Source organism: Peromyscus leucopus, chromosome 20, assembly GCF_004664715.2.
Source record: "Peromyscus leucopus breed LL Stock chromosome 20, UCI_PerLeu_2.1, whole genome shotgun sequence".
NCBI classification, from domain to species: domain Eukaryota; kingdom Metazoa; phylum Chordata; class Mammalia; order Rodentia; family Cricetidae; genus Peromyscus; species Peromyscus leucopus.
Genome location: NC_051080.1, coordinates 38,734,464 through 38,761,023, shown reverse-complemented (window position 1 = coordinate 38,761,023; position 26,560 = coordinate 38,734,464). Strand labels below are relative to the sequence as shown.

The 26,560-nt window shown below is 49.7% G+C and overlaps 1 protein-coding gene across 3 annotated transcripts; it reads right to left on the bottom strand.

Moving 5' to 3' along the window:
- Nucleotides 1–1,480: 1,480 nt before the first annotated feature.
- Tef (TEF transcription factor, PAR bZIP family member) lies at nucleotides 1,481–26,560 on the bottom strand. 3 transcript variants are annotated; one of them, XM_028871222.2, is made up of 4 exons: nucleotides 26,286–26,560; nucleotides 12,781–13,098; nucleotides 6,419–6,639; nucleotides 1,481–4,874 (listed from the first exon to the last, which is right to left on the bottom strand). In XM_028871222.2, the coding sequence occupies exons 1-4, from the start codon at nucleotides 26,386–26,388 to the stop codon at nucleotides 4,659–4,661; spliced, it is 858 nt and encodes a 285-aa protein (XP_028727055.1). In that variant the 5' UTR covers nucleotides 26,389–26,560; the 3' UTR covers nucleotides 1,481–4,658. The 3 variants fall into 3 exon arrangements, with proteins under 3 accessions (XP_028727055.1, XP_028727053.1, XP_028727056.1); XM_028871220.2 differs by lacking the exon at nucleotides 26,286–26,560 and adding an exon at nucleotides 16,247–16,485; XM_028871223.2 differs by lacking the exon at nucleotides 26,286–26,560 and adding an exon at nucleotides 15,897–16,135.

The window sequence follows — 26,560 nt, the reverse complement described above, 5'->3', positions numbered from 1 at the left end:
CCTCTTCTGGCTTCCACGGGCACCTGCATTCATTCATTCATTCATTCATTCATTCATTCATTCATTCATACCTTCTCACTCAAAACAAACAAAACCCTTGCTTGTGAAAAATCTCATGAACACAGAAAATTTGGTGAAAGGGAAAACAGAAAATTCTGACTTCTACTCTGGACGCAACATTTCCTTTTATGTTGTGAATACCACAGGGAAGCAAATGCTGCCCTGAGCATAGCCATGCAGCCATGAAGAACATAGCTGTGCAGCTCAGGCTAACTTCTAATTGATGATCTTCCAGAACTGCTGGAATTCACAAACAGCTCCCCCCTGAAATGCACTGTCTCTTGTGTGCGCTGTTTTATGTGTGTGCGTGATGTTCATGCCGTGACACACACACATGTAGATCTGAGGACAACCTTGGGTGTTGTCCTCACCTTCCACCTCATCTTGAGACAGTGTCTCATTTGCAGCTGTGTGCACTATGGAAACTCTGTCTTGTGCTAGGGTCCTCCCACCCGTACCGGAAGCATCTTATTCATTTAGCTATCTTGTCTTTCCAGCCTTTTTACTTCTTACCTATTTACATTTATTTATTTGTTTGTCTCGTTTTTTTGTTGTTGTTGTTTTTCAAGACAGGGTTTCCTCTGTGTAGTCCTGGCTGTCCTGGAACTATGTAGACCAGGGTAGCCTTGAGCTCACAGAGGTCCACTTGCCTCTGCCTCCTGAGTTATGGGATTAAAGGCAAAGGACTTTAAATGTTTTATTATGATTATGGTGTAGGTGTGAGAGTGTAGGTGGACACGTGCTACAGCATGCATGTGGGGGTCGAAGACAATGTTAACTCGGCAGTTCTCACCTCCCACCTAACTGAGACAGTCTCTCCTGTTTCTGGGTTGTGTACTCCAGGCTAATTCACCTGCTGGTTTTCCTCTGCGTCTCTGATCTCAGCAGGAGTGTTGTGATTACATACACAAACTATCACATTCAGCTTTGTTAGTTTTTAAGATTTATTTCATCGTGTACACACACACACACACACACACACACACACACACACACACACACACACACACACTCATGCTTGAGCACACAGAAGCCAGAATAGCTCCCCTGGAGCTGGAATTAGAGAAGTTCTAGGCTGGAAATGGGTTCTGGGAACTAAGCTTGTACTCTTAGTCCATCCTTTTTTAAACCGCTGCCATCAGGCATCCGAGTTCCGCGTCTTTTTACTGGCTGTATCAGTGTGTTCAGTCTGCCTTTGCTCCAGTGTGTGTCCTCCTCTCGAGACAAACAGGGCAGGGATTTGATTTGAGAGCTGAAGAAACGGAAGCACAGAGGAGTTGGGGGACGCGGCCAGGGCTATCTAGCTGGTATTGACAGGTGCTGCCTGGGGTTCCAAAGAGAGTTTTCTGGCTTGGTTCTCATGTCAACACACAGGGAAAGGAAAGGAAGGAGAGGAATAACATAAAAGACCATCGCCAAATTCTCGTCTCAAAATATTTAATTTGTTTGAAAAGGATACATTCCCAACTTCCCCCACCACAACCTCCGGCCCAGCAGCCGTGACACACTCGCACAGGCGCACACACACACAAGGCCAATGGGCTGCTGTCTGCTTCTACCTCTGCAGCTGGGACAGAGGGGTTTTCTCCTGGCCTCTTTCCCCCAACAAAGGTAGGGAGAGGGCCGCTGGAATGTGGCTCCCAGGGAGGATGCAGAGCCCCACACACTCTACCAATCACATGCACTTAGAAAAATAAAACCAAGTGGTGTTCTGGCATCCCAATACCAAAAGACAGCAATCTCTACCTGGAAATCATCTTTGCCTTTTTCTAGAAAAATTTATTGCACTTAATTAACAGATGTTAAAGAAGCTGTGGGTGGGGCTTGGCCCTGGAAACCAGGGGCTCCACAGCCCCTCCTTACAGGGAGCATACCTCTCAGGGCCACTGGAGAGCTTCACATCTGTCCCCAGGCTGGAGGACTGGAGGAGCTGCCTGAGTGGAAAGCAGGCCACAGCACCCTCTCAGCAGGGAGTGTGGACAAGGAGCGTCACTGCCTAGTACCATCCCCAACCAAGGGAGTCAGACCCACAAAGCTCAGCCTTTGGGCCAAGAATAAGGTGACTGAGGCAGGTCCTCCACAGGGTGGTTGGCTCTCTCCAAACATGTTTAGTTCTTTTATCTACACATTTCTTGTATGTACACTCCTGCAGCATTCTAGTTCATTCATGCATCTTTTCTGAGTCTGCAAGGAGGCTGCCACAGCTGAGAACAGGTCGCTTAGGAAGTGAGTGCACCTCTCATCCCAAGGTGAACCCATGGAGAGCCAAACAGAAGTTGGCTTCTCAAGCCTGCTTCTCTTTACAAGATGTCAAAGATCTGAGTGCCAGAGCCTCAGACTTCAGCCATCAGCTCCTAGAGGGAGTTAGACTTTCATGGCCAGACAAACCCCAGAGGTCGACTCTTTCTGCACAGCCTTGGGTCCGAAGGCCAACGGAGGAGCGGCCCTTCTGTGAATCCTTTCTCTCCAGGACATCAACCTCCAGGCATGCTCCTTCCTGTACCTGCCGCTTTCAAAAGGCTTCTCCAAGAAGCAAGCGGTCATACTGTTTCCCAGTAAGTACTTTAGGAGGAGCCAGACACCACCCCCCCTACTTCTGGAAGGAAAGGAGGGCACCACAAGGCAGAAGGTAAGACCAAGGGAGAGACATTAAGCCCCAACCCACCCACTGGGGTCAGAACACAGATGGCATCCAGAGATAAGTATCCATTCCTTAAAAACTAAAACTTAGAAACACAAACCTTACATTTTCTAGCCAAAGAGAACGAAGAGCCTTTTAGCTCAAGGCTTGTCCACCAGTCACGAAGCGAGAACTGCCTCTGGGTGAACAGGCGGCCAGAGAGTGCCAGGTGGGTGGGTGGGAGGCAGGCAGCTGGGGCAGGACACTGACATGCTGGGTGCAACTGCCCTTTGTGGTTACAACAGAGTGACAAGTGTGCACAGGGTCCTACAGGACCAAAGTCAAAGTCAGGGACCTTTGTCGAGAGGTGGTGGGCAGGTCCCAGGACGGGCAGGGCATCTCCTGGCTGCAGTCCATGGCCAGCAGATGGTTTGCCCTGGTCTTAACATCATTATGAAAAGTCTTAAAAGATTGGGGCCCCAAACCAAGCCAGCATTGAAAATAAAGCCAGTGTTAAGGATAATAAAGCACCCTCGTCACCTCTGTCTCCTTCACACAGGCTGCCCACCCTGAGCAAATAAACACACCCTCCTGAAGGGTGCCCTCACTGACCCACATGAGCAGAGGGTTCCGTGATTCCCTCAGCCAATCCTCTGGCCAGAGCAAGAGCACAAGTTCAGCCCAACAGAAGAGAAAGGTACAGCTGTGAGGCAGAGGAAGCCACAGCTGCAAGCATCACTCCACCCCATGACCAGACCTGGGTGGGCAGCCCCTGACTCCGGAGACCAAGACTGAGGAACTCCAGGCCGTGTAAATGTCTCCAGAGCCCGCCGTCCTACGAGCTGCACTGTGACTCTGGCAAGTGCAGCTCCTGTGAGGCTGCACCCTGACACTCACGGGGAGGGACCTGATCTGGGAAGTGAAAGGCCCTCTTCTGTCTTCAGGGAGACTAGAGTCTGGCCTGGGACATGTCCGTGAGCCAGAGCAAGGAACCAATGGAGCGTCTCAAGAGACAGCCCCTCACTCTGGTGCCCAGAACAGGAGACTGGAGCCCAGTTTCCTAAATACCTTGGGCTAGGAAGCTTAAGCTTCTTAGGTGATGGGGTTTCTTTTTAAACCTAAGATCTGAGAATGGTTCCTGGGTGAAAATAACCAGAAGCTAGGTAAGCAGAAGTGAGGAGCCTCCAGACTGGCCTGAGATACAAGGGCTGCCTTAGATGCTGGCAATTGGAGCCCAGAGACAAGCCATCCTGGAAATGTCTCTTCCATAGCAAGTGGGATGTAGAGGGAGCTGTTCTCAGGGCTGCTTCAGGCCTGAAAGCCACAAGATAAAAGGGCCATGGGAGCTAAGAATGGTAGGATGTACTTCTGCAGAGAGCCCCAAGCCCACCCCAGTTCCCGGCTAGGCAGAGACCCCACTCTTATGGCCCACCATCCTCCACACACTAACAGAGCGTCAGCGTGTCCTGGCTCCGAGACACAGGGGAATGAAGGTTTCTCTCAAAGATTCTTTTGGGGAGGGTGAGGTGCATGACAGACACACCCCAAGTGGAAATGCACCTGCTACCTGAGACAACATTAGGGTGACAACAATCATGACTCATTCTGTAGACAGCCCTTGTCGGTCCAGACTGGAGACTGAGGAAGGCTGGGAAAGCCTGAGCACTCTGTAAAGAGAGATCTGGACTGCAGAGGTCCCTTCTGATTCGGCTGGGACATCCAAGAAGAGAGACTCGGGCCATTTACCCGTCTACACAGATTCGCTCATGTTCCCCATCAGAGAGGAGCCTGGTCCCCTGGGGAAGTCACCACGTGTGCTGGCCATGTTATAATGAAGCTGAGACGTGAACACTCCTAGAGCAGGTACGCCACCATGTGCCCATGAAGAGTCCTAAGTCTCCACACGAGTGTGGGGTCCAGGAAGCCCCAGGCAGAGGTCTCAAGTGCAGGCAGTGCCCTGCGGGGCAAGGGGCACAGGTTACAAGGGCCCGTACTTGGTCTCATACTTGGACACGATGGTCTTGCACTTGCCCACCTCCTTGCGAAGCTCAGCGACCTCCGTCCGCAGGGCTGTGTTCTCCTTCTCCAGGAAGGCCGCCCGGATGGTGATCTGGTTCTCCTTCAGGCGCCTGGCATCCCGGGAGCGTTTAGCTGCCACATTGTTCTTCTTGCGTCTTGTCCAATACTTTTCATCCTGTGGGAAAGTGCCCTCTGTGGGTGTCTGGTGCTCCCCCTGAGGGAACCTTAGCTTTCCTTCCTTCCTCCCAGGTCTACTCCCCACCCCTCAGTTCAATGCTGTGGTAAGAACTAAAGATAGGACCCTAGAAAAGGACCATTATAACATGGGACACTGCCCTGTCTCAGAAGGGCAGGCTGCATTATGGGAGCAAGCATCTTCCCTGACAGGCAGTGTGCTGCTGGGTGCTCTGCCCTTGCCTCCTTTAGGCATATTGGTTAACATCCCCCCTCCCTACCTCTTTCTGAAACAGAGTCTCTGTTATATGGCTCTGGTTGTCCCAGAAATCACTATGTAGACCAGGTTGGTCTTGAACTCCTAGCAATCTGCCTGCCTCTGCCTCCTAAGTGCTAGGATTAAAGACTTGTACCACCACACCATGCTTAGTGGTGGTCAAGAGCCGAAGATAGGTGAAGTCCCCTGAGCTCAAACCTGACTCTACAAGACCATGCAAGAAAGAGAGGGAGCAGGAAGAGGGAGAGAAGGGGCGTGCCCCATGGTGCATGCGTGCATGTTAGAGGATAACTCTGGGTGTCAGTCCTCACTCACTGTCCATCTTGAGACAGGGTCTCTGTTGTTTCCCATTGTGTTTGGCAGGCTAGGTGGCCCAGTGTCCAGCAATTCTCTTACCTCTGCCTCCTTTCTCCCGGTATTACAGACACTGGAATTACAGGCACATACTACCTGTTACAGCTTTCCCATGGGTTCTTATGGTTTTGGTTTTTTGTGGCAAACTCAGGCAGGTCCTCATATTTTTGTGGTAAGTGCTTTACCCACTAAGACAGCATTTATCAACTTGTGGGTTGTAACCCCTTTGGGGGATCAAACAACCTTTTCACAGGGGTTGCGTAAGACCATGGGAAAACACAGATATTTACATTATGCTTCATAACAGAAGGAAATTATTTATGAAGTAGTAGTGAAATAATTTTATGATGTGGGGGATCACCACACATAAGGAACTGTATTTAAGGGTTGCAGTGTTGGGGAGGTTGAGAACCACTGTACCCCAACCCTACAAGGTGTCTTTTGTCTTTTGAAACTGTTCAACCTTGCTTTCTGAGGTCTAGTGACTTCTCTTCCTGATGGCTGGACTAATGCCAGGGAGGTGGAACACTAACCCAAAGAAGGGACCTATCAGAGTCACTAAGGCCAAGTCACACCTAACCATTTCTTCCCATCAAATTGTTGCTGATGTGGCTCCGAGCACAGAACTCCTGTGGCATCCATATAAAAAAATCACACGAGGAAGCACGGTCCCTACTCTAGTTTCTCTGTCTCTGTCTGTCTCTCTCTGGCCTCTGCCTCCTGAGTGCTGGGAATAAAGGTGTGTGCCACCACACTTGAGCTCCCTAGAGATGGAGCTCAGGGCCTCATGTGTCCCAGCGAGCACCATCCTGCCGAGCTATGCCACTGAGTTGCACTGCTGAGACCTACCACAGCTTACCCTAGGCTCTCAACCCACTGCTGTGCCTTTGCTAGAGGATGTTTTTCTTTTTTACCTTCTGCTCATCAGGAACAAAGACCTTCTTGGCTTTTTTGATCATGGGCTGGGGCTTCAGGTCTTCCTCCGCAAACTTGTGCTTCCGAGGGTTGAAAAGCTCCCCACCTGGCACACTGGAGAGGACCAGGTCAGCAGGGTCAGGATTGAAGTTCACATCAACCTCCACACAGTTGGGGTCGATGGGACTTGGGGTCTCCCTCTCCTTTTCCAAGGATGATTCTGAAAGACAGAGGCCAAAGATCTAGAAGCATCTCGCTGGACAGAGAAAATATGTCACCCCACCAGACACCCTGGAGGCCTCACAGACCACTGCCACTTAAGAAAACCACATCATCAGCCGTAAAGGGAGACAGGCAGGCACACGTGGTTCAGTTCCTAAGATGACTTCCCTTTTTTGTGTGCTATAGGTCAAACCCAGGGCTAAGCATGTGATCAACCACTCAATTACCTCCGGCCCATGAATTCTTCCCCCTCAGGAACAGACCACACCAAAGGAGAGTCCCTCAAAATGGACAGGATTTTCTAAGTGTTTTGTTTCCCCGAGAAATGGTAAGCGAAACACTGACTCATTATGCCACTCGACCTCCTGTGTCTCAAGTAGTCCAAGAATGAACCCCGGCCGAGTGTCCCCACGACAACAGTGAGGTGAGGACCCAGGCAGAGAACTGCAGGGGTTCTGCTCGCAGCCCCACGGCAGGTGCTGTACTCACCCACTCACAATGGAAAGGAGATGAGCGTTAACTCTTCTTTCACAGAAAAGGATACCAAGGCCCAGATAAATCCAACAGGCTTCCAGAACCCCACAGGTAAATAACTGAAGTAAAATGTGACTCTTGGCCTGGCTGACTCTGGCTCCTTACTCTTCCTATTCCATATGGCTGCTTTACAGGTAAACATTGGATTAATGTCAATTTTAGAGTTCAAAGGTTGTGTGTTGAGATAAGAGTTGTTAACAGAAAACTGAACCCTTGTCCTACCTGTTCAACGCTACCAATAGCAGTACACCAACAGCAGTACACCAAATATTCAGCAACAGATAATGATTGAATACAAACTATATCCCTGGTAGTGTCCTGACAGATACAACACAGTATAACAGAGAGGTTAAAGCCATGGTTCTTTTTTTTTTTTTTTTTTTTTTTTGAGACAGGGTTTCTCTGTGTAGCCCTGGCTGTCTTAGAACTCTCTCTGTAGCCCAGGCTGGCCTCGAACTCAGAGATCCACCTGTCTCTGTCTCCCAAGTGCTGGGATTAAAGGTGTGCGCCACCACTGCCCTGCAAAGCCATGGTTCTTAACAGGGGACAATTTTGCCCTACAGGAACTATCTGGCTACATCAGGACTCCAAGGTGCAACTGGCATGTGTATAGAATTCTGAAGGCTGCTACACACCCTACAACACAAAAGATATAAAAATTAAAACCAATCATCTTCCTACAATCCCCCCAAAATTATCTGCCCTAAATGCCGATTGTTGCTGACACAGATTTTTCTCTTGAAATGAGGAAATCACTGGGATGTTGATGGCACAAGTGTGGCATGATCAAATTTAGGTTTTCAACTGGATTAGGTTGAGTGTGTTGGTGTAATCCTATAATCTGAGCACTGGGGAGGTGGAGGCAGGAGGATTGGAAGCTCTAGGTCATTACTTGCTATGTACGTAAGACCCTGTCTCTCTCTCTCTCACATACACACAAACAAAAGTGTGTAAATATGTGATATATGTGTGTGTGTGTGTGGTGTTGTATGTGTCTGTGAGTCCTGGAGCTCAGTGGTTAAGAACAATTACTGCTCCTGTAGAGGACCTGGGTTTTCAGGTCCTCTCATCTACATGACAACTCACAGCTGCCTGTAACTCATGCTCCATGGGATCCAATGCCCTCCTCTGACCTGTGAGCATTTTACACACACTATACACATATATATACACAGGCACACATTCATAATCGTAAAATAAAGTAAATAATGCTGGGTATGGTAGCTCACGCCTTTAATCCCAGCACTTAGGAGGCAGAGGCAGGTGGATCTCTGTGAGTTTGAGGCCAGCCTGAGCTACAGAGTGAGTTCCAGGATAGCCAGGACTACATAGAAGACCCTGTCAGAGGAAGAGGAGACAATGAAGACTTACCTGTTCACCAACTCATCAAGTCTATTCCTAAGTAAATGTCCAAGAGAAATACATGCACATATCTACCAAGAGACAGGCACACAAATGTTCATAACAGCATTGTTCAGAACCCCAACTAGACTATATAGTGAGTCCCACTGTCCTTCAACTGCAGAATGGCTAAACTGTGGTGTGTTCACACAGTATTATCTACCAATGAAAATTAACAAACCTCTCCCACAGGGACAAGATGACTGAGAAAAAATGCTGTATAAAGGAAATCAGACACAAAAGCGTACATATTATTTATGCCTTCTCTAGAAAATGAATGTAAAAATTAAAGACTTCCACTTTCATTTGTACCTTGGTATATGTAGCTCAGGCTGGCCTGAATTCATGGCAATCCTCCTGCCTCAGTTTCTTGAAAACTGGGATTACAGGTATAGACCAATATACCCAGTTTTCCATTAAATATGTTCCGTGAAACTATTTTTGTTCAGTTTTTGAGACAGTATCTCTCCATTATGTAGCTCTGGATATCCTAGCACTCATTCAGTAGACCAGGCTAGACTCAAACTCAGAGAGCTCTGTCTGCTTTTGCCTCTCAAGTGCTAGAATTAAAGGTGTGCACCACCATTACCAGCATATTTTTATTAATATTAAGGCATTTTAATGCCCACATAATTTATTATGTATTATAAAACTGTATAAAGTTATAAATAGTAGTAATGCAATGAACTTACAATGAATGTTGTCTGTGTACGTATGGTGTTGGGAATTAAACCTGGGGCTCCCCAGTGTAAGGGAAACACCTGACCACTGCACTGCATCCTCTGCTCAACTTTCTGTACATTTATTTATGTATTTGTGTGTGTGTGTGTGTGTGTGTGTGTGTGTGTGTGTGTGTGTGTATGCATGCGCCTGTGTGCACACATGCCATTGTACAAACATGGAGGTCAGAGGACAGTTTGCGGAAGTCAGTTCTTTTCCACAAGGTATTCAGGCTTGATGGCAAGCACCCCCACTGACATCTTGCTGACCATAGCTATCGATGATTTTTTTTTTTTTTTGAGACAGGGTCTCTCTGTGTAACTCTGGCTGGCTGTCCTGGAACTCAATATGCAGGCCAGGCTGGCCTAGGACTTATTCTATAAACGAGGCTTGGCTCAAAGTTGTGATAATCCTGTCTTTAATCCTGGATATTCAGAGGCCACTTATAATATTTAGAAACCAAACAGAGGACAATTCTATTGCTCAGCTATTAGCAAATGTAATCTTTGGTGATAGGAAGAAACAGTGATTAACTCTAAGAAGACGAATGCCCAGAGTCACAGGCATTTCATGGATGCCAGCATAGTTCTGTATCCTGATTTGGGCAGTGTGAAATGGGTGATTCACTCTGTGAGGATCCACTGGACTGCACACTTTTATATATATATATATTTCATTAAAAATCTCCCTTAGAGGTTAGAGAGATGGCTCAGTGGTCAAGAGCACAGGCTGCTCTTCCAGAGGACCCAGGTTCACTTCCCAGCACCCACATGGCAGCTTACAACTGTCTGTAACTGCAGCTCCAGGAGCTCCAACACCTTCACAGAGACACATATGTAAGCAAAAGCACCAATGCACATTTAAAAAAAAAGATCCTTTCTTACTCTGGGCATGGTGGCACATGCCTTTATTCCTAGCATTCAGGAGGCAGAGGCTGGCAGATCTCTGTGATTTACTTGCATACATGTTATGTACATGCCTGTTGGATCCCTTGGAACTGGTATTATGGATGATTGAGAGCCACAATGTGGGTGTTGGGAACCAAGCTCAGGTCCTCTGCATGAACAGTAAGTGCTCTTAATGACTAAGCCATCTCTCCAATCCATTTCCCCTATCTTTAATTGACACAATTTACATGTCAATTCCACATGTAAAATATTTTTAAAAATTCTAATGTGTGATGTATGTATGTGTGGATATATGTGTACATGTGTGAATGTCCATGTCAAGGCCAGAAGTTAATGTTGGTTATCTTTCTCAATCACTCCATCTTTTTCATTGAACTTTTTAATTATTTTATTTGTATGTGTGTGCACCTGCATGCATGTCACACTGCACATGTGGAGGTTGGAGGACAACTTACACAAGTTGGTTCTCTCCTTCCATCATGTGGGGCCTGGGCTGTTTTCTTCTGACCTTGACACATATGGTAGACCGGTTTGATTCCCAGCACCTGATTAGGCTTCAGAGAAAATTCCATTCTCTGCTGAGCCATCTTACCGATCCTCTCTACCTTATTTTTTGAGACAGGGTCTCTCACTGAACCTGGAGCTTACCGATTTCTAGCAGGCTGGCCAGCTGACCAGTATCTGATTCCCTGGCACTGACGTGCCCACACTGTGCTATGTCCACAGTGAAACAAGCATTTTGACACACTAACCATCTCCCCTGTTTTTCCTTTTTTGGATTCATTTTATATGTATGAATGCTCTACTTGCATGCATGTGTGTACACCAACATGCCTGTTGTACCCCTTGGAACTGGTATTATGGATGGTTGTGAGCCACAACGTGGGTGTTGGGAACCAAACTCGGGACAGGTGCTCTTAGGGGCAGAACCATCTTTCCCACCATTTCCTCTATCTTTAATTTTTATTGAATTAATTAAAATTTATTTTACAGCACTGAGAAAGAAACCCAAGGCTTTAAAAATTTTATTCTATGAGTATGCAAGTTTGTTTGTATACCACATTCATACCTGGTATCCACAGAGATCAGAAGAGGGTGTTGGATCCCTGGGATTGGAGTCACAGACAGTTATGAGCTGCCATGTGGGTGCTGGGAATTGAACCTGAATCTTCTGGAAGAGCAGCCAGCACTCTTAACCACTGAATCCTCTCTCCAGTCCAGAACCCAAGGTTTTTTCATGCTAAACAAGCACTCTGCCACTGAGTTACATCGCTAGCCCTTCTTTTATTTTTTAAGACAGAGTCTCACTATATTATCTAGACTAGCTTTGAACTTGTGATCCTCCTGCCTCAGTCTTCTGAGTAACAAGAATTACAGGTATATGACACTGAATCTGCTCCTTCTCTTTTTGTTTGTTTGTTTTGTTTTTGAACTCTTGTACTGGGGCCACAGAGATACAGTGCCTAAGACCATTGCTGCTTTGGAAGTTGACCTGAGTTCAGTTCCCAGCATCCCTATCAGACAACATACAACATCCTGTAGCTCAAGCTCCAAGAGATGAAGTGTTCTTTTCTAGGCTCCACAGGCACCTGCACTCATGTGCACATATCTGCTTCCCATAATTAAAAATAACAGATCTAAAAAGAAGACCTTAATATTTTAGATATATAATAAAATACTCTACCTGTGATATACACTCCAACTTCTTACTTTTTAAATTTTATTTGAAAGAATCTCCCTTTTGAAAATTCAACAGAAACACACCCTGAGAGCTGTGCATGGTGTGAGTCCCAGAGACATGTGCCCCCATGTCTCTGAGGCTGCAGAAACTCTGTGGCTTCTCAAACAGGGGACACAACTTTCCTGGCAGGTTTATGTTAAGATATGTAAATACAAACCAAAAAAACCCAACACCCAAACCAAAACAGTAAAAAATGCCTTTAGCTCTTGAAGATAATTTGTAGAGCAGTGGAAATGGTATTTGTATTAGTGCCTAAGCGGTACCTGCCTATGCAGAAGAGCATCCTGGGTTCAGTACTACTTCAGTACCTATCAGCCAGGTGACGTGGGCAAGGTTCTCACTTTCTCTGTGCCTCAGTTTCCTCATCTACAGAGCAGGGATAATAGGCCGAATAGTCTCGTAAGATCCTCTGGATGACTCTTTGTTAGGGTCTAGCACAGAATAAGTCCTAGTAAATGTTAGCACTCACAGTCAGAATGACAACAGTGGTGTTGATAACACTGCCTAACCTTGCCAAGAATCTGTGGCCAAAATACCGTTGACATAAAAGAACGGTATCAAATGCAGAGTGGGGTTTCTCTTCTGCGAGCTGCGGCCTGGGAGCTCCCTCCACCATCCTGAGCATGTGCAGTCCCCGCAGGGGAAGGCCAACTGGTGCCGACCTAACTACTGCTTTATCCCCAGCCTTACGGACAGTACTAAAGACTACGGGCAAGGGGTTCTCTAATCTGCAGCCCATCGGGCCCTGCTTCAGAAAAAGGGCACACAGGGAGTGTGGACATAGCAGAACCCAGTGGGAAGTGGTCTCCTTAGATGACAAAGGCCTGTCACCAACCTGTGCTGGACACGGTTTCTGAGGGCTGAAAGACGGCAGTCGAGGAGGACGGTGGAGACGCTGTGGAAGAGCTGGCAGACTCCTTCCCTTCCAGCTCTGCCACAGGCAGCAGCAGGTTCTGGGCCAGGTGGGTGGGGCTGGCAGGGATGCCATTCTCCAGCAGGAACTCATCCAGGTCCATGTACTCTAGGTGGAAAGACTCGCCGTCATAGGGGATGGTCTTGTCCCAGATGGGTGGCATGAGGGAGGCAGAGACGGCCATGGTGCTGGCTGCTGCCGACTCGTCCTCCTCCAGTTTTTCCTTCCCCTTTTCCTTATCTGCAAACAAAATCTGTGATGAGACACCACACAAGAGTAACTAACTCATCCCAGAAGCGGGGCAGTGAGCCTTAGAGAAGCCCCATCTTTCTCAGAGGCCTGGCTCAATCCACATCCCACATACATGTCTCAAGAGCATGTCCTGTCTTCCCATTATAACCTGGTGCGTGAACCAGGCAGGCTGGTCTCCTTCTGGGGTGGCACGACATTCTCTTCTGTGTTTGGCCTTTCTGGAATGCTAGCTGCATAGGCTAAGGCTTGAGGTAGTCCCAGAGTTAATGCAGAATAGGCTGTAGGCAGGCATCTACAGGAGAGGCTACATGGAAGGAAGTGGTGTTTCTGACCTTCCCCGATATCTTAGTGTGGACAGGGCTGAGGCCCACTAGCCAATAACTCCTGGGCTCCCCTGTCCCATTCCCTCTAGCGATGGCTCCTGTGGACATGTGACCTGATCCACATTATTTGACGTGAGCCTCCATGTGTTTCACTGTCAATAAGCATTAAGTCCCTCTTTTTCGAAGATCAGAGGTAACATATGAAAACCCATACTACTGAGTATGCCGTACACAGTACACATTCTTTATTGTTGTGAGGTCACCGAGGGTAGGGACCGTGTCTGATTTAGTTCCAGATTTCAGGGGCCAACAAAATGGCTAAGCACACAGTGGCTATGGGAACCTGTATAATGACTGGGGAGTACTGGGTTTTCAGACACATTGGCTTCAGGTGTCCTCACCGAGAGGAGCCAATTCAGAAGGCCTCTATCCCTGCATATGCCGAAAGACTGGAGGCAGACTTCCCGGGAGGATGGAGAAGGGTGGAGCTGAAGGAGGAAAACTGTTCCTATTCAACGTGAGGCTAATCAATTAGTGAAGATCAGATCCCACCTATCTTAGTCAAAGGTTATGCATATGATTATCCGTGAGAGGGCAATCAGGAAAAAAAGCCTAGAGAAACGTGCCAAGAGGAGAGCATCCAAGTGACAAGGAGGCTAATCAAAGAAGTGGGAGATGAGATCATGACAAGTTCATAATGGGTTTTCAAAATTGAGGGAGACAACTTTGAACTCTGGATTTAGAAGTGAAGAAAAAATAAGAAATCAAATATTATTATGTTGGAGATAAAGCAGTCATGCTTGGGCCCCAAGACCAGACAGCTAAAAGGCAGCCTATTAGTCCAATAAAAATGACCAGACTCAGTGAGATGGAGGTTCTCACAAACAGAACTTGCTCATGGCTTCTAATATGATTTAACTTGAATTCCTACAACTGCCTTTTTAATTTTTTTTTAATCAGGCTTTGATTTAAAAACAACTGGGAAGCAACAAAAATCCCAGCCTGTGGACTGGGTGGGCCAGATGGCTTCCCTGCTCATCTGACTCCACATTCTGTTCAGAAATGACTGGACCAGTTGGGTGGGGTCACTTGGGATCAAAAGAGGTAAGAGAAGGGAGGAGATAAAAAAGCAGCCTTACAGAAGGACAAGCAACAGGAAGTTCCACATTTTGCCTGACCAAAGCAGTTAAAACTATTTTTTTTCCTGCTTTCCTGAGATAGGGTCTCATGAAGCCTAGGCTGACTTTAAACTTGATGTACAGCAGGGATGACCTTGAACCAGTGTCCCCCTGCCTCTACCTCTCCAGGGCTGGGATCACAAAGCAAGCACGACCATCAGTCAGGCTGTTTTAATCAGTGTTGGTACGGAGAAGTTTTGGATGAACTGTAAAAGGTAAACGACTGGCATGTTTAGTACTGAAGTCACAGGACCGACCCCAGTGGTTGTCAGCTTGATACACGAGAAAGAGCACCAAACCGAGAGGCAGAAGACCCACCGTGTGACCTTGAGAAAGCATCTGCACCTCTCCAGAGTCTCCACTTTCCTCATCTGCAGAGTGTAGATAATAAGCTAAACAAGATAAGACTGTGTCAAGATGCTTGCGAGCATGTGCAAATGTAAGGTAAAAATCACTATATGGACCACTGCTCGCTGGTCATCTTAAGCAAGAGCTGCCAGATGTGAGCACTTGCTGTTTGTCTTACTCTCAGATCTGGAGCAAAGCATCGTCTTTAAACAAACAAAAGGGTTTGTGCACATGAGGTCCTGAAGCAGGAGGAGAGAACCTAGCCTCACCTGATGAGCGGAAGCTATTTATAACCCACCACTGACAACCATAAGCACAGCAGCCTCAGAACACACCCAGGAAAAGAAGAGACATGGCATTTTAGAAAGGGAAATGAATTTGTCAGTACAAGCGGTCCACACAAAGCCTATCCCTTCCCAAATATCCTAATTACACTAAGCTCTCAAAATTCAAAGGTCTCAGACGGAAAACACACCTCAACGCACCTAAGACGGTACAATAGGTGTCAGTCCTGCTGCTGTTCCAGGCCAAATACCCAGGCCAAGCCTGCTTTCCACACAAAGCCCCAGGGACCCTTGTGGCCTGGACAATACTATGAAGCCCGGTCCTGCCATTGTTAACCAGGTGAAGGGCCTCAGTGGCTGCATTCTAACCCTCGTCCCAGCTCTACTTTACCCATCCTTCATCCCCTTAAAAGACACCGCGGACCCTCTTTGCACATCACCTCCCCGATCTGCACCCCAGCAGCTGCCCAGAGACACACTTCCAGTAAAGCACCACGGCAGACCCACTCCATGTCCACTCCCAGAGAGGAAGAATCGTCCTCCTCCAGGACCGGCCAAAGATATACAAAGGCCATCTGCTACACTGATCGGTGCTCCTCAAACTTTGGTGGTGGGCTCTGCACCCCACGGTGGTGCAGTGGGATGCTTCTTACAATACAAGCTTCTGTCCCAGGATCCGCTGACTGTGTGAGGCCCAGGAACCGGCATTTTAGGCAAGCGGCTTCCTAGGGATTTGGATGCAGGCAGCCCCGCTGGAGCCCGATCTAAGTGGCTGCTTCCTTGCAAAGTTCCATTGGCCTGTCCTTTCCAGACAGGCCCCCCGTCTTTCTCTCTCGACCCCAGGCCTAGTCCAGCAGGGCCCTAGCCATCTCCTGACCCGCATAGCCCTTCTACGCTGGACCACTTCACCCTGACCTCTGACCAGGCCCGCCCCGCCCCCACAAGGCCCCGCCCTTGCAGAAACCCCGCCCCCAGACACGCGCGAGCCGCCCCCCCCCCTCACCGAGGCGCGTCTCGCGCGGGGGGTTCTCCATCAGCTTCTTCAGGACCAGAGGGAAGGAGCCCGACAGGCCCCGTTCCCCAGCAGCACGCCCCGGGCCTGGCCCCGCCTGCGGCTCCACAGGCGGCTTCTTCCCGCCGCCCGCGTCGGACATCGTGCCCTAAACCCCGCTCCTGCGTCTCGCCTCCCCCGCCCGCACCCCGAGATGGGCCGGAGCGGCTCGACCCGCCGCAGCTGCTGACACGGGCGGCACTGCGCAGACGCGCCACCGCACCCCCGCCTCCCTCCGTCCCTGCCCCGCCCGCGGACGGGTCCCGTCCCATTCATTATTCATGAGGCCAGGCCGGCCGTCCCGGAGCGTGGCTTCCGATTGGTCGGCTCTGCGTGAGGGCGGGCACAGCTCCTCGAGCCAGGATTGGCTGTGGGGGCCAAACGAGCTAGACACGTGCGGGGCCAGGTGAGGAGCATAGCCTCGGCCGCCCCGGAGCACCGTGGCCTTCTGTGGAGCTCCTCGCTTCGTTTTAGTCAGCCGTGTCCTCTTAGCCACCACTTTCGTGGCTCCAGGCTTCCTCCCAGTCCGTCGTGGCCTCTCTTCCCTCCTTCCCTCCGAGAAGCCACCCCGGGGAGGGAGGCGGGACTGGGCGCCACGGCCCAGCCCCGAGGGTCACGTGGAGCGGCAGCCGAGTCTAACCGCGAGGGGCGGGGCAGCCAGGGCAAGGCGCAAGGCAGCCAATGGGGCGAGGGGGCGGGGCCGGCGCGATTGCACGAGGCCCTGCACGTGCGGCTGCGGCGCGGAGGGGCGGGGCGGGGCGGGGCTGGGCCTTGCTTGGCCTGGCCTGGCCTGGCCTGTTCTGTTTTGTCGCTCAGCGGACTCTGCTCGGGGTCCGGGGACTGGGACGTGGGTACCCGGCCAGCACTCCTCCCACGCGCCCCGGGGTTGGCGGAGGGCAGCCGGCTTCCAGGCTCGGCTGCTCGAGCGGGTGTCAAGTTGCCCACTGATCTGCGGATTGGGAGCTGGCGTGGCAGCGGGATAAACACTAGCGTAGGGAGCGCATTCCTGAGACCTGTCCCCGGACTAGGGTCGCGACGTACTTCCGTACTACTAGCTGCTCACTTGTGACCTTGGGAAAACCAGTTGCTCCACTGGAGCCCGCTTCCTTAGTCTTAAAATTCAACATTGAACTGGAGAGTCAACACGGTTTGGGACACCCCCAAATTCTCTTCTACAGATAAGAAGAATTAAAAATTCCCTTTCTTAGAATCAAAACAAAACAGAAACTACCAATCTTGCATTTTGTGGGAGAGCCACTTCTTAAAAAATATCGATGCTTTCGGGGTTCCTTAGGAAACCTATGCGTCATGAAGGGGTGCACAGACCTTCAAGGCGGCTCGCAGAACTTTGTACCTCTTTGCAGTACAAATCATACTCGGCTTCAAGCCCAGACAACACTAGACGCTCTGGGATTAAGCTCCCAGAGGGGCCGGGACTTGGCCTGTTTATACTGTGTCCCTCCCATGGCTCCCTGCCTCCCTCCGACGGAGGAGCTGGAGTCTGGCGGAAAGGCAGTCTGTGGTTCATGCGGTAGGTGCAGAATGCAGCCGCAGCAGACCCTGAAAGCGCATGGAATAAGAATTTTGCTGGAACTTGAGGAAAATGAAATTGAGTAGCTGAGTAGGCCTAAAGAGAGAGAGATTAAGGACTTTTGGGTAGTGATAGGGACCCGATGATGAACTTTGAATCCCAAATTTAAGTTTCTGCAGCCACACTAATTAGATGCTGATCACTTTCTGCATCTGATGCCTCCAGACCATTGTTTCATTTCTCCTATGTGTCAAATGGGGATAAGGCAGGATCTAGCCTGCAGTGTAAACATTTCCCTAATTGAATTAAAATTGATGGATATGAAGGGAACTACATGGAAAACCATGTTTTGGCCGGGCATTGGTGGGGTGGCGGCGGCGGCGGCGGCGGCGGGGCGGCGGCGGCGGCGGCGGCGGCGGCGGCGGCGGCGGCGGCTCATGCCTTTAGTCCCAGCACTCGGGAGGCAGAGCCAGGCAGATCTCTGTGAGTTGGAGGCCAGCCTGGTCTACAGAGTGAGTTTCAGGACAGCCAGGACCACACAGAGAAATCCTGTCTCAAAAAAACAAAAACAACAACAACAACAAAAAAGAAAACCCATGTTTTGCAGAATTATTAGCAGGAATTCTGTATGAGTCTAGATCTTTAGGAGAAACTGATCTAGAAACAAATTTAAAAGAGCAACCCTAAGTAAATGAAGCAACGTACGACGAAACTCTAGAAAAGAAAAGCTGGGTGAATGAGATGGCTCTGGGGTAAAGTTGATTGCTGTCGAGTCTAAGAACCAGAGTCCAGTCCCTGGGTGCCATACGATGGCAGGAGAGCCTAACTCTCACATCGTCTTCTGACCTCCATGAGCACAGTTCCTGGGTACACACACAGTAAAACCTAACGATATTGTTTTAAAAGAAATAGTAACCTCCAGCTAGTTTGGTTATAGAGGACCTTGTTAGACTAGACTTAAATGTATATTTTCATGGCTAAATATTGCATTATTGAGAAGGAAAAACAATTCCTAAATTGCTAGGAATTTAGTAAGATATAAGTGGCAAGTTATCTGTTTATAACACAGATGACATGTAGGGAGAAGTAAAGATTTCCACTCCTGTTTCTATTCCTACCCCCTTTCTAGTCTTCCCTTTTTAGTTATAGTCACCCCCAGGTGGATAATGACTGTTGCACCCAGCAGCCAACCTGGAGCACTCACCTAATAGACCAGTGACTAAGATGCATGAAGGTAGCAGGCCGAGGCTTCAAAAACTGATCTAGCATTGAGTCTGTCTTCTACTGACACCCGAGGGAGGAGTTTCCTCTGGATTACCGAGAGGTGGACGTTCAAAATCCCTCAGCAGCATTACAGGCCCTGCAGTGCCTCCTTGCAAGCTGTGGGGGATTGCAGCAGTCAGCACTGTCCTGAAGACAGGGACATTACTTCCTCTTCCTTTTCCAGCTGACCTCAAGAACCCCAGCTGCGTTTCTCTGCCGCTGTCCTCTGTCATTGCTATGGCCATAACTGTGACCTTGCCTCTTCTCACAATAGAGGAATAAGTGTTGTGAGAAGTAACTTGCTAATTGCCATGGTGTGTGAGCCTTATAAAGAAATAGACTACCTAAGAACATGTTAGTACCTGGTTAAACTTTAAAAGTATGTGGTAGCTGGGTGTGGTGGCGCACACCTTTAATTCCAGCACTCAGAAGGCAGAGGCAGGTGGATCTCTGTGAGTTCCAAGACAGCCTGGTCTACAGAGTGAGTTTCAGGACAGCCAGAGCTACATAGTGAGACTCTGTCTTTAAAAAAAGACAGAAAAGTATGATGTGGCATCACAGTATTTTGTATCAAATTTTTGAGTTTTTTTGTTTGTTTGAGTTTGTTTGTTTGTTTGTTGTACCCTAGGTTGGCTTCAAACTTGATATGTAGATGAGGATGACCTTGAATTTATGGTCCTCCTGCCACTACTTCCTGCGTGCTGGGGTTATAGGCATGCACCATCAGCACAATTTATAGAAAGCAGGAGATCAAACCCAGTCTCTGTGCAAGCTAGGCAAGCACTCTACTAACTGAGTTACATTTCTAGTCTCTAATACAAGTTTATCAGTTAATTAATCACTTATTTATTGTATGTGTGCACACATTGCCATGCACAGATTGGAGGTTATAGAACAACTTTTGGGGAGTAGTTTCTTTCCTTTTAGCATGGGTTCCAGGGAATAAAACTCGGGTTGTCAATCCTGGTGGCAAGTGCCTTTTCCCACTGAGCCATCTTGCTGGTCAATTATAGGTTTTTGTTTGTTTTTGTTTTTGTTATTTTTACTGGGAATGAGTTTGAGACAGGATCTTAATGTATAGCTCTGCTCTGGCCTGGAATTCACTATTTGTAGACCAGACTATCCTCAGATTCACTAATATCCACCTACCTCTGCTTCCCAAGTGCTGGGATTAAACGTATTTGCCACCATGTCTGGCCAACAATAGGTTTCCAGTCCAGTGTCAACCTCAGGGTGTCTGGACCAGCTGTAACTCTGGGCTTGAGAGGCAGATGCGAGGAGACTCTCCTTTGAGCCAATGACCTGCTTATGGCACCATCAAAGGACTTCTAAGTCCCAGTGGTTTTCCTCTGGGAAGCAGATGGAGATTCCTACCGAGTAGGGGGTTTTGTGTAAAGTATCTGTGATAAGCACTGGCAGGTACCTACTACAAGAGTAGTATGTGAGGTGTATGGGTGCGCACTCATCCAGCCCCTTTTCCTTCCGTTCAGGATGTGCTGGTTCAGGAGTTGTTTTGTGTGTGATGATGAGGCTATGAACATAAGGATAGGTTACAGAGTCTAACTAAACCAGCATCAGAACAGAGTAAGAAACGTTATTTGCCAGACTGAATAGTTTTAGATTCTGTTCTTTCCAGCCGGAAACCTGCTGATCCACCCAAGTTCTATTGAGTGGAGCATATGCCAAGCATGTGGTTTTCATTAGCCTGAAGCCCACACTGGTCTTGACGGCTTAGCATCTAGGACTGACAGACAGCACAGGAACCTGGAATGAGCAAAAGCAGGCTGATGGTAAGGCTTTCACTGAGTTCTAGAAAGCCAAGACTCACTGTCCCAATACTAACAGCTGGCAAGCACAATGCTTTTTGTTCAGAGCAGTAATAAATATTTGTTGGCTTGCTTTCCTTGCTTGGGGTTGGTAAGGTTAAAACATCTTAAAGCCAAACTGTATACATTTGGTGTGTTATTAATATGAAATAACAGTCATGTACTTGGCTGGCGGTGGAATCTGGAAGAACAAGCATGAGCCATTCGGCAAGTGTCCAGCACCAGCCTTGCCAACAGCTCTCCTTTGTAGCCCACATACCTGTGGCCGGGAAACTGGGCGTCTGTGCTTTGTACTTTGGTCTGTGTGCTCTAGGGTAGAAGTGGAGGGTGGAGCCTCTTTGCAAATTCTTGCCTCTCCCTTCAATGCTCTCAAGAATCCTAGTTTCCTATTTGGCTTGTGATTTGCACACTCCCAGAGTCTTGATAACATGAGCTGCCCCAAGAGTGCCATGGCCATGGAGAGAATCCTCCCCCACCACAATAGTGTCTGAACCACCACTGCCTGACAGTCTGCTTTCCCTAGCGAAGTCCTGGTGCTGATGCAGAAGCAGGTGCAGGCTGTAGGGCCCAGCCTCTGAGGTCTCGTCCTTGGCATCTTTCCAGCCTCGCTAGCGTTTCCCTCCCCATGGCTCACCTTCCGTGGCACCAGTGGCCTTTTATTCGGCAGACAAAGGGGAGGGCCTCTGAGGTGCTTTCTCCACAGCCTGAGAGTTAGCTCTTCACATAGTTAGCTCTGCCTCCCTTTTCAGGTCTTAGCGCAAGTGTCACCCCTTGGAAAGGCCAACTGGACCCATGACTGCTGTATTTCTTCACTGGCTTGCCAGCTGCAGTTGAGCAAGGACAGTGTTTGTCCAATCCATGCCTGAGCCACAAGCAGAGCGAATGCTCACCAAGCTAATAATGAATAACTGAATGACCAAGAACTACCACATGGTTTCAGAGACCAGGGAATTCTGTGGCTAGGCCTGGGCCTGGAACAGGGGCTGGGCGACCCTCCCACCATGGATCGTCAGTGTTCTCACTGGTAGTGTGGAAACCAGACCGCCTGCTGGCCTGGAACAGGGCTGGCGACCTCCACCATGGATCGTCAGTGTTCTCACTGGTAGTGTGGAAACCAGACGCCTGCCATGCCGCTACACAAGCAATGTAGGAGCGGGTGGCACGTGCTCCAGACTCATTCCTCCAGCAGTCTCACCTGGGGTCTGGCCAGGTGCAAAGTCACCTGGAAAGGGAGCCTCCTGACACTGCCATCGGTGTCTGGCACTTGATGAAGATGTGCTTTTCCTGTTTCTAATGGGGGTAGGGTGGAACAGAGAACAAGACCCTGGGCTCCTCAGGAGGAAGGCAAGAGCCACTCACTCACCCATTTGCCCCGAGGTGGCCAAGCTCTCGGAGTTCATTTTTCATTAAAGGATGGGAAGACGCGCCACTTAGCAGACTGAAGTGAGGAGTAATGACAATATCTCCAGCACACAGAAGGCCCCATGTCCTTTTCTCCCTCCTGAGCAAACACCATGCTTTCTCTGGTTTCCCAGGCTGTGAGAGTCCCCATACAGACCTCTTCTCAGACCAAGTTTGGGTCAGCCCAGGCTGCACGTAGTCTACCTGAAACCTGTTTACTTCAGTTCACCAAGAGGACTGGAGTGAGCCCCTTCCCCAGAGCCAGAGTACCCCTAAGACTCTGCCTATTGACCTGTCCTCTAGGGTTTGATGGTGTCATGCCTCAGGAGTCTCACCATACACCTCTAAGGAAGCAGCTCTGTGTGTGCACAATCTTATAACATCCAGTTCTTTAAAGGAAGGTGAAAACAAAGCCATGGAGATCAGATTGCCAATATAGGAAGGAAGGGAATGAGGGTCAGATTATAGGTAGAAAGAGCAACCACCAAGCCGGCCACTCTGTTCTTGGCCTGTCGCAGTTTGAAATACTTCCACGTGGGCCAGCGCATTTAGTCCTGGCGACGAGCCTGTGGCATAGGTACTCCTCATCCTTTCTTAAGGCAGCGGAGCCAAGGATCACATCCCGACTCTGAGTTTAAGGCTTTGCCTCTTGCTGCCTGTCCAGAAGTGTCCCTCCCTGCCCAGCTCAAAGTGAAGACCTAGTTTACAGGAGTCAGGCTCCTGTAAAGGGAGGCCTGGAGAGGTGGAGAAGACAAAAAGATGGATGAACGTGCCATTGAGCACAGCCGAGGCCCTGTAGGTAGGGAAGGTCAGTGGTCAGAAGCTAATCAGATGATTTAGAGACTCAGGATCTTTCAAGAGGCTGAAGAAGAAAGGAGCAGGAGATGGAGAGCCCTGGAGGATCTTTGGGGGAAAGTGCAAGAGCAGTGACAGGAAGCGTGATTTCCATAGGTTCAGAGGTGAGAAACTGAGTCAGAGCTCGGAGAGTGGATCCATGCTTTTGCTCATGGATTTCTCAGTCTGTAGGTAAGTTGGCTGAATTGTGGCTGAGATTAAGGACCACCAGCTAACCTAGGGAGTATCAAGTGTGGTCAGTACTGATCAGGAAGGCCTACCTCCTTGAGGACCGTGGAGAGGCAGAAGTTTGTGCCGGCTGCAGCAGGCCCTGGAGCTGCCAGTGGGGCTCCACGTGGATCTTGGGAAGTGTCTTTGAACTAGAAAATAGAGCATGCTGCTGCAGGGAGAGCATTCTCCGAGGGCACACCTGGAGTTTCTCACTCTGCATTGCTCTCCTCAGAAATTCCTTCCCATTGGAACTGAACTACACCCTGCATGTGACTGGGCTGTGCGGCAGAGTGTCTGGGCTAGAGAAGAAAAGGGGAAGGAAGGGCTGCCGGGTCCTCCAGGAGAAACCCGCCTCTTTCGTGGAGGTGAAAGGCAGGTCACTGGCTCTGCCGACTCCGCAGAGGCCAAAGAAGAGTGGTGGGAAAATGGGGGGAACCAACCCCAACAGGAACTCGTAAAGCACTTGTCACAAGACTGCTGGGCCTCTGGTTCGGTGTGGTGGGTGTGCACCTGCCCGGGAGGTCTGCAGCTCTGGGGAGTGGTGAGTATAGATTAATAATGTGAGTGGGGGCTTTGCGACATACGTGCCCCCCTCACCGCCACTTCCCCCTTGATTTTCTCCCCAGTTAGCCACAAGCTGCCATCAGTCCTGTGGGATGGCACATTCTGATTTTCCATGAAGTGCCACATGAAGTAACAGGAGGTGACCCAAGACTAAGACCCAGCTAAATGGGGCTAACCAGTCCTCAGGCAGAACTTACCAGATCTTGGCAAAGCTCTGCTTTCAACCTTGGGCAAGTCTCCCCTAGGCATGGGCCCTGACTGCCCATGAGGGATGGGGGTTTTCAGCTTTCTCCAGACTCTGTGTAACAGCTGGGAGCCAGTAACCAGCAGTTGCTACCACACTTCGGAGGCATCGTTAGTCTCTTGTACCGAGCACTGCCCTGAGTCAACCCCGAGAACGTTGCCCCGCCCATCTGTGAGTTGACCCTGTCCGCAGAGCAACAGGCATCTTGGAACGACTGGGTGGGGTCATGAGGGCGCTACATCATCTTCCCTAGTTACCTGCAGGGAAGGAAAGGCTCTGCTTACATTTCAGAAAGCCTTCCAGCTGGGCCCACCCACACAGGCCACCGAGAGATAGCAGAAAGCTGTCGGTGCCCCGTTGGTAGATATGGACCTTCTCGGGGGCTCATCCGTCAGGGGGCTCTCTCAGGGCTATGTAGGGATATGGGCTCCTCCTGGTCAGCAGCTGGTGTCCTCTGTGCAATTGGATGCAGGATCACCTTCTGTGATGCCTGTCTAGGAGGGTGTATAAATGCCCAGCATTAGAAACTACAGGCAGGCTGGACAGTGGTGGTCACACCTTCAATCTCAGCACTTGGGAGGCAGAGGCAGGAGGATCTCTGTGAGTTCGAGGCCAGCCTGAGCAAGTTATAGGACAGGCAAGGCTGCACAAAGAAACTCTGTCTTGAAAAAAAAAAAAAAAAAAAAAAAAAAAAAAAAAAAAAAAAAAAAACAGGGCTGGAGAGATGCTAGCGGTAAGAGCACTGGCTGTTCTTCAAAGTCCTGAGTCAATCCCAGCAACCACATGTGGCTACAACATCTGTAATGAATCTGATGCCCTCTTCTGCTGCAACATGCAACAGAACACTGTATACATAATAAATAAATAAATCTTTAAAAAAAAAAAAAAAAAAAAAAACAAAAAAAAAAAAAAAAAAAGAAAGAAAGAAAGAAAAAAGAAAAGAAACCACAGGCTGTGGTCTAAAGGGCCTTGGTCCAAAGATCCCTAAGAGCCCTCTGAGGACCTTGCCATGCACTCTGGGGAAATCCTCTACCTCAGATAGCACTTCCCAGGATCAGAAAGAACCTCTGTCCTGCCTTCCCCTAGTTAATGAAATTAAGCCCGTTTCTGGCCCCAGAGGGTGAAAGGAGTCCGGAGCTGTCCTCCGGCTCCAAAGTTTGGAGAGCCCTCCAGGAAGAGGTCCTGCAAGGACAGCAGGTTGACGAGATGTATCAGATGTCAGCCCAGAATGAGACAGATGTCTGAAAGGTTCCCAGGGAGTAAGTACCCTGACCTCCTGTCCCCCGGGCAGCAGAGACAGGGTGGTCTCCTCTAAAGGCAACGGGGAGGGGCTGATGGCACAGCTCTGTAGCAAAGCTTATGCTCAGCTTTCAGAAGGTTCAATCCCCAGCACCGTGAGAAAATTTTGTTGATAAAGGTAGTAAGAACCTGGGATGAGCCTGAGAGATGTGGCGACATAAATGTCAGGAGAGAGTAGCCCAAGTTGGCTTCCCAACTCCCCAAAGCTAAGCAGTTCAAGCCCTTAACTTTCCCAGGAAAGACTTGTAAGATACCTGGTCCCGGCTGCCCAAGCTGCCCCTCCCCACCCCCTCAGCCACTCACTCCACTCTACTGCCTGTCCCCAGCCCTGGGGTTCCCTGTGGTATCCTAGGAACGCGGGGCTTGTGGTACTGTTACATAACCAGCTTCCAGCCCATCCATGAGTTCAGCCCTACAGCCGCGAGCAAGTGGCAGGCGCAGAAAGCCTTCTCCAGACGCGGCTGCTGCCCAAATCTACGGGGCTCCACCGCTCGCCCCCAACGTGCAGAGGGAGGGAGCTTAAGAAGCAATCAGCTTCCTGGATTCCTGCAGGCACTCCGGTCCCGTCCTTGTCCACGTGAGCCCAGCATCTGTCAGTAGTGCACGTTGTCCAGAGCGCCCAAAGCCAGTAGGTATGGGGGCAGCCCCAGAATTGATGTGGCACACATGCACGCACCTCCCGGGGTCCTTCCCTGCACCGGAGCCCTTGCTCACCCATCTTGCTGCTGTCCCTGTGCCGGCTCCCACATCCCTCCGGCACTTAGGTCCCTTGCCGGTAGAGACCACCTGTGTTCCTACCTGTCCTCTTCTCTGGCCAAGGCAAAGAGTGCTCCAGCAGGGACTTGAGGACCTCAGGCATGTCCATGGCAGGGGCCACTCCAATCTGGTTGCAGCTCGACATGGCCCAGCAGGAGGTGCTTGCTCCCGGAGTTTAGAAGCAGCTGGAGAGGCAGGGGCTGGCTAGGGAGCCACAGGCTAGGGAGGCAGGCGGGGTGTGAGCCCGAGGCAGCCAATGGGCAGCCCCAGCCCCAGCCCGCCTGTCCACCCCCAGCTCGGCCACCTGCCAGCTCCGG

Bases quoted from the DNA above. Each gene is read 5' to 3' on its own strand.
- Tef (XM_028871220.2), bottom strand. From the start codon at position 16,397: ATGTCCGACGCGGGCGGCGGGAAGAAGCCGCCTGTGGAGCCGCAGGCG. The intron at 13,099-16,246 runs GTGAGGGGGGGG...TTTTGTTTGCAG, and splicing joins CCCGCGCGAGACGCGCCTCG to ATAAGGAAAAGGGGAAGGAA. The intron at 4,875-6,418 runs GTAAAAAAGAAA...ACTTTCCCACAG, and splicing joins TTGTTCCTGATGAGCAGAAG to GATGAAAAGTATTGGACAAG.